Source organism: Micropterus salmoides, unplaced genomic scaffold (genome assembly GCF_014851395.1).
Source record: "Micropterus salmoides isolate LMB-PRFRI ecotype aquatic unplaced genomic scaffold, ASM1485139v1 Ms_hic_scaffold_21, whole genome shotgun sequence".
In the NCBI taxonomy this organism is placed as follows: Eukaryota; Metazoa; Chordata; class Actinopteri; order Centrarchiformes; family Centrarchidae; genus Micropterus; species Micropterus salmoides.
Genome location: NW_024041262.1, coordinates 28,035,197 through 28,042,616, shown reverse-complemented (window position 1 = coordinate 28,042,616; position 7,420 = coordinate 28,035,197). Strand labels below are relative to the sequence as shown.

General features: G+C 40.9%; 1 protein-coding gene across 1 annotated transcript; it reads left to right on the top strand.

Annotated features, from left to right (window-relative positions):
* Positions 1 to 598: 598 nt before the first annotated feature.
* Positions 599 to 3,665, top strand: LOC119915904 (RLA class II histocompatibility antigen, DP alpha-1 chain-like). Its single transcript, XM_038735709.1, has 3 exons — positions 599 to 755; positions 2,050 to 2,307; positions 3,464 to 3,665. Exons 1-3 carry the CDS (start codon positions 689 to 691, stop codon positions 3,625 to 3,627), a joined length of 489 nt encoding a protein of 162 aa, XP_038591637.1. The 5' UTR covers positions 599 to 688; the 3' UTR covers positions 3,628 to 3,665.
* Positions 3,666 to 7,420: the final 3,755 nt, after the last annotated feature.

The following is a 7,420-nucleotide window of genomic DNA, read 5'->3' as shown; positions in this document are numbered from 1 at the left end:
GCGCTTTCACACCAATACAACATTTGGCAGAACAGGTGGAAAAATACGCCCTTGACTGTGTGTGCATTTGTATTACACAACATTGTTGGCACCCAAACCTGAGACGCCATCACGGTGTGGGGACTCACCTCCAATGAGGGGGTGCTGCAGGGCAGGAGTGCGGTTCCACAGACCGTTGTCCCGTTGAGGACTGAGGTCTGCGCACACTGAGTGTTCACCGGGTCACGTGTCTGTGCCGGCTGGGCCGGGTGGTACTTGGACCATGTTTAGAGATATTTCAGGCTGCTGCACTTAAAGTCTCATTCGTTCTCCTGACCATGTTAGTGACTCAGAGCTCAGTGAGGTTTGGATCAGCATGAAACTCTCTGTTGAACATGAAGGTCAGAGCTGCACAGCTGCTGCTTCACACCGATAAGATACTGTGTGTGTGTATCAATACTCTGCAGGATCGAGGCAGTTTTGTTTCTTTCAGATTCCCTTAGTCTATTCTATTTCAACCTTAAAAATCTTAATTGTACTTTTGTGTTTTTCTCATAACCAGCAAGGCTTTTATTTTGAAAGTTACGAGGTGTAACATATGTAATTGTTGCTAGCTTGACACTTGTGAGTCACTGTAAGTTTAGTTTCCTTTTTAGAGTTGGGACACAGATTGTATTGTGTCTTCGTACAAAGAAACAGACTGGACCACATGGACTCCTCACTGGTTTTACTGGTTTTACTGGTTTGGGGTCAGTTTTTCTACACAGCTCATGCAGGTAAAGTTTTGATTTTTTAAGAAGTGTTTTAAATCACAAATTTCAGTGTGAGGCAGAAGAACAACAAACTTTTTTTCGTAAGAATCAGAGTGAGGTTTATTGCCAGGTACTTGAACTTGATTTAGCTTTACTATTTTCCAATTCAAAATGACTTTATGAGTTACGTTTACTTCCAGCTTTTATTATATTAGCCTTCTTCTGGGAAATATTAAAAAGAGGAAGTATCTCCAGATGTGTTTTCTTATCATTACCAGGGGCAGCGATAGCACTTTCTATTGTAAACACTCCATTGCCAAAGTATCGAGTCCAGTATCTAAAAACTTCAAAAGAAAGATTCTGTAAAAGTGAAACTAAAAGTCAGATGCACTTCATTTGTCACATAAGATGCCATCCACTATCTTGCTTTTACTGCTACAACTAGACTAGTGACTAACCTCAGTTAACTTGTTTTACAATCATATCTTCAGCTGATGTTTCACTTATTTTATGTATGTATATATATGCTTTTATGTATTTTGTGGTTTTTACAACATACATGTATCTTCTATTTATGTATTTTATCTATTTTGAAATGTACAAAATTACTGGTTTTATTGTAAAGTGTCTTTGGGTGTCCTGAAAAGCGATATAGAAATAAAATGTATTACTATATTATTGTTGTTGTTATAACAGAAGTTATCACATGCACTTTTCATGTAAGGTCCAGACTGTACCCTTTGTAATATTTATTTGTTCATCTATAACAATAGCCTCCACCTGATTTCACGTCCCACACACAGCCAGTAGTTTCCCACTCACCAACATCAACTTAATAACTGTCTGTTTGGCGCCATGTAAGAGTGTATTCACACCTGTCTTCTTTGATTCAGTTGAATCAAACTTGTTTCTCTCCTTGGGGCCGATCTTTTGGGGAGGTGTGAATACAGTAATGCACTTGGGTGCAGACTAAACAACTGTACAGAGACCCAGCTGTAATCAATACAGATCTTTAATTACAGTGATAACTGATAACTCATATGAGACGAATCTGGACCAAAGCAAGTGAACCAGCGGACTTTCCTGGGCTGAATGTGCCCTAAATAAAATTGAACTGGATCGAATATCTTTAGTGCTGCAAAGAGAAACCAGCCAGTTACTGTCATAGTCATAGCTACCGTTACACCTGTATAACCATAACTATATTTTTCATTACCCATAGCACTGTGCTGTAGGAGAATTGTTTACCATGTCATTAAATCCAACTGTCACCAAAGCAAAGGTTTCATCTGGATACTTTCATGTTTTCCTGTTCCAGCTCTTCATGAAGGGACAATGTTCTACGGCTGCCATGAGTTTGGTGACTGTCAGGTACAAATGCATTGGGATGGAGACCAGGCGATATATGCTGACTTCAAGAAAGGACAAGCAGTTTGGACAGCACCACTGCTTGAGGAGCTGAAGGATGTGCTGTCAAGCGGGTTTTACGTTTTGGCTCTTGTTAGCAAGGAGAGACTATTAAAACACTATCTCTCTAAAGCTATGCAGATCGACAGGAGTCCCACTGAAGAAAAGGGTAAAGAGAAGACACATTGTTTACTCCACACATAGTGGGTGGGGGGGTCTCCTGGACAACACATTTAGATAGTAGGGATTTTCGTGATAGCCATAGTGGTTCAAGAGGAATCATTAGCAAAGGAAACTGTGCAGCTCATCCAAAAGCTATACCCTACCAAAATTAAGGCCTGTAAATTCAGTGTAATAGGAACCACTTCATCAACCATCTAACTAGCCAGTTATTCTCAGAGACACAAATACTCTGAGGTAGGACTGTTTAATTCTCAGCATGGTTCCTAGGAGGAAGTGTAAGAGCCCTGATAAATACAGGCCCATGTTGTCACCACCAAAAATCTATTCCAATCCTGTAAACTTGCAGTACAACTTTAAGTCAAAACACTGAACATTCCAGCAATACTGTATTTATCCAACAGTCTGAAAATCACTCCCAAGAATCCTGCTGAGAGCCAAACCAGGACTACAAACAGTCGCAGCGACAGTGCTTCAGCCCGGTATGTTGCAGTGGCACACACCAAAACTCTGGTCACCACTCCATGAAGAACAATAATATTCTCTTCTGTTCCAGTTTTACTTTCAGCTACAACCTCAATGTAAAATAAGTAATAATAAGTTCAGATACCTTTAATGATGCTGGTGACATCCAGCCAAAGGGACATGATTGATTGAGTTCAAGTAAGTTTTAGTCCACTCTCACTGAGAACAATTATCATGGACATTATGATGTGCAAAAGCCTCATTTTTGACTCCCAAAAATGTGAAATGTGAGGACGTCAGTTTCTGCAGAAATATCACACAAAGTCTGTCTCAAATAGTATTTGTTTTTTGTCTAAATTGTCACGGTTTGGGGTTATTATTTCCTTTCCGAGTTATTTTCATTCACACAAGAATACTTACTCTTGTGTGAATGTTTTCTTTCCTTTTTTCCTGTGTTTATTTCTAGTTGGAGGTCGGAAATTTCCGAGTTGCCTGGAACGTGACATAAGAGCAAGATAAAAAAAACGCGTCGCTCAGTGACACTCAGTGCTGATTTGATGAGACATTTATATAAATACAGACCATGATTTGTCAAAATGGTGCCGTGACGTCTTAATAGTGGGGACATACACTGTGAGGGCTTAATGTTCTAATAAACCATGTCCTTCTCTTTTCCAAAGCCCCGACAGTGCTCATCTATCCCATGGAGGAGACAGAACAGGGGGAGGAGAACACCCTTTACTGTTACATCAGTCACTTCTACCCCCCCCTCCGCCAATATCACTTGGACCAAGAATGGTGTCCAGGTGACAGAAGGTGTGGCCCTCAGCAACCTCCACCCTGAGACAGACGGGACCTTCAGTCAGCTGGCCAGCCTCTCTTTCCATCCAGAGACAGACGACGTGCTGGGCTGCAGCGTGCAGCATCAAGCCCTGAGCCGCCCTGTCACCAAAACATGGGGTGAGAAGATCCAAGGGTTTCTGGAAATATACTGCAATGTTGAGGTCCAAAGGTTATACATGTGTGTTGTTGCGGGGGTTATTTTACAGAATGATTGGAAAACACACTTCTCTTTTTACTGAAAACATTCAGAAACAAATTCATTGCGTGTCATCAGAAAATACAACAATACAGTAATAAAACACACAACACAGCTAGTATTTGGTCACATTTCCCTTCAGCTCTTTCAGCTGCCTTTGGTATCCATCAACACGCTTATGGCAGAACTCTCTTCTGATTACTCTTCGTGATAGAATTGGTAGAGTCTGATTTGTTGGGGGGTTTTTTGCATTCACTCACCTCTTCAGGCCAGTCCACAGAAATTTCAACGAGGTCTGTGATCAAGACTTTGGGGGATCCATTTAAAAAGCTTGGTTTAGCCATCCCATAACGACTTGTGATGTGTGTTTAAGATCATTGTCGTGCTGGCGTATTGTTGAGTAAATACAGTAGCATATCAGAAATATTGTGAAGGGTGGGATTTATACATAACCAGGACAACTTAGATCTTAAACGTAGTTCTTAAGTTGGAAGTAAGCCTATAGGAGGCAACCCTCAGTTCTGTCCTATTAAATCATGATACACTTTCCAAGGGTGTCCTCACTTTAGCTGCCAGCGGTTTAGACATTAACGGCTGTGTGATGTGTTATTTTGAGGGGACAGCAGATTTACGCTGTTATACAAGCTGCTCACTACTTTACACTGGAGCAAAGAATCATTTCTTCAGTGTTGAAACATGAAAAGATAGAATCAGATATTTACAGAAATGTGAAGGGTGGACTCACTTTGTGAGATTCTGTACATTGAGCTTAATTTAAGCACAAAGACTGTAAAATTCTCAATTCATAGAGATGGTTTTTTTGCGTGTAATCTGAAAATGGACATAACACAACAAAATGCAGGAGGTAACAAATATTCTAAACAAGCTGCTACTTAAACAGAATCATCTGAAAGAGACAAAACGGCAAACTTGGCTTATAAAACAAATGATGGACAAGCAATGGCTGTTGACAAAATATAACGCCATAAGGCAACACGTGTCAAAGATGCACGTCCTGGTTTATAAAACACAGCTGCCGGTTCCAGATCGCTAAATTCCTGTTGTGGAAAAGTCCCAGCAGAGTGTCTTTGTTGAGGGAGTTATGAATATTTGCTAAAAACAACTTCTGAATCACACTGTTTGCTCTCCACCAGAGCTGCCTTCCAGGTCGGTGGGTTCTGCAGCAGCGTGGGCGTGTCTTTCTTTGGGACTCGTCTGTCTCACTTTTGGAGTTGTCATCTTCATCATTTCTGCTAACGACTCCCTCCGACGTCAGCTGTCTGACTGCTGGCGGGCTGCATACCACAGGGTTGCTGGGTAAAATCTCCAGACTGCAACACGAACAAAGACTTTTTAACTTGTTTACCAAGTTACAACTTTCTCATATGCTCATTTGCACAGTAGAACATTTTATTCTCAGTTATATCGATCTATACTGAAGATTGCATCCAACATTTCCTTTGTTGTTGTCGTCTCGTCTCTTTTTAGACAAGATTGGCAAGACCATAACCTAAAAAGTTGTTTATTAACCTAACCTAACTCAAAGTGAGATTTCTTATCTTTTGATATCATCAGTTTAAGAAGAGAGACTTCTTCTGCTGCAGCTGTGATTAGATTTTCAAATGACTGTTGGTAAATTCTCTAATTGACCATCATAACGTAATACTGGAAAATCTGTACAACTACACAGTGCTAAAATATTTTGACATTAAAGTATTAAATTACATCCAACAACAATCTTCTAAGAGCATCAATTTCCATGAACATAGATGTGAGGCCAAAGATGCAAATTCTATTAAAAACATAGTAGTTCTGAATGTGTCAGGGCTTTTTTTTGGTCACGGTCTGTCTCTGGTGTTGGTGTCTGGCTTTGTTTCCTGACCCTAACCCTAATGTGTGTTATTGTAATTCATTTTATTCAGGGAAAAGCTATAAAACTATTTCACAACTTCAGCTGAAACAAAATGCAGTTGCTCTACTTTCCACAAACAATAGAAGACAAGATCACATCAGACCTGTTTCACTGGTTACCTGTAAGTTTTAGAATTGATTTTAAGACGTTATTGATCACTTTTAAAACGCTTCATGCTTCTGCTCCCACTATATTGCTGAATTGTTGCTCCCCTATGAGCCTTGCAAGCAGGATTGGTGACGTCTTCTTAATCACTTACAAAACAGCCTTTTATTAGTTTTCACTAACAAAGACCATGCCTGCAAGATGTAGATTCAGAACAGTTTATTGCATGTAATACAGCTGAGCTGATATGAGAGGAACAGATCTGGAGGGAGGACTGAGGGAGGCAGACAAAGAGAGAGAAGGAAAGAGGTTCAGGTGGGAAGGATGGGAATACAGTGTCAAGGGCAGGTGAATGAGTTCAAGGCGTGGTCCAAATCTTTCTTTCTATCCTGTATTACTATTGTGGAATCTTATTTCTTTTTAACTTTGTCTTTTTAAACTGCTTGATTTAATTTGCCTCTGTCTTTCAATGCAAAACTAGCAGCCTACATTGTTTCTACAAAACTAACATATCTCACCTTCTAAACTCATGAACATGTACTTAGAGCAGAAGTGTGCACTGCGACCTCCTGCTGAACCACGCCCCCAGCATAAAACAATCTAGTTCAACAGCAGCCTCCAAAATGATCAAGTTGACTGAGGGGTGCCCCCCCCCCTTAAAAACCATTCAATAATATAATGATATATACTTAGAATAACTGTGTAAATAGTACAACAATACCAACGCAAACTGAGCAATTAAAGTTCGTTTTAAGTTTAGAACATTTTGAGTCCCCCCCTCTCTTTGCCAGGGTGGTTTGGTCCACGCTTTCCCCCTCCCAGCAGTCCGGTGGGAGAAAACCAGTTCAAGTCCGTCAGTAGTTGTGGAGCTCCAGTAATGTTCAGCAGGCTGCAGGGCTGTTTTATGCACTTTAAACATTGGAAGAACTGATTCTTTTGTCTTTAATACAGATGATGCTGTTTTTATTGTAACATTACCGAGCTTGTTTGGTAACTTGTTTGATTGTAAGTCGCCTTTGACAGATAGAAATGCGCAGATTAGTCAGCTGGAGACTGAAATAGGCCGTTTCCTTCTCTCACTCTCTGACCGGTGACCGGGGCGGGGTCAAATATCCAATTTCCTGCTGGTGACATTGAACGTTACACACAGGCTGCGTGGTGTTTCACAGGTGTGCACAGACACCACAGGCTAAACATGTCTCAGGTGTGAGGAAGTCATTCACGCAGAGCTCCCTGAATCTGCAGAGAAACCCAGAAAGAGACGCTCGATGGATGTTTAAAGCAGGGAGCAGGTGAAGACTCAGTGAACACAGCTGTTGGTCACGACGTCATTCAGACCACGTGGGACCAACAACAAGCCGCCTCCACACGCGGCTCATCATAAAGTCATAAAGTCAGAGCACAGACAGACGACAGACAGGTGCAGGTGTGTCTGACGGGAAAAGCCAGGTGAGCAGATTACTGTAGTTTGTGATTAAACACAAATTAAGTAGAATTAAAATGGTGTTCACTTTATTTTCAGCTCCTTCCGGTGAAAACGCTGTTTTATAATAAATAAGACCATTTATACTGGTGCTGATG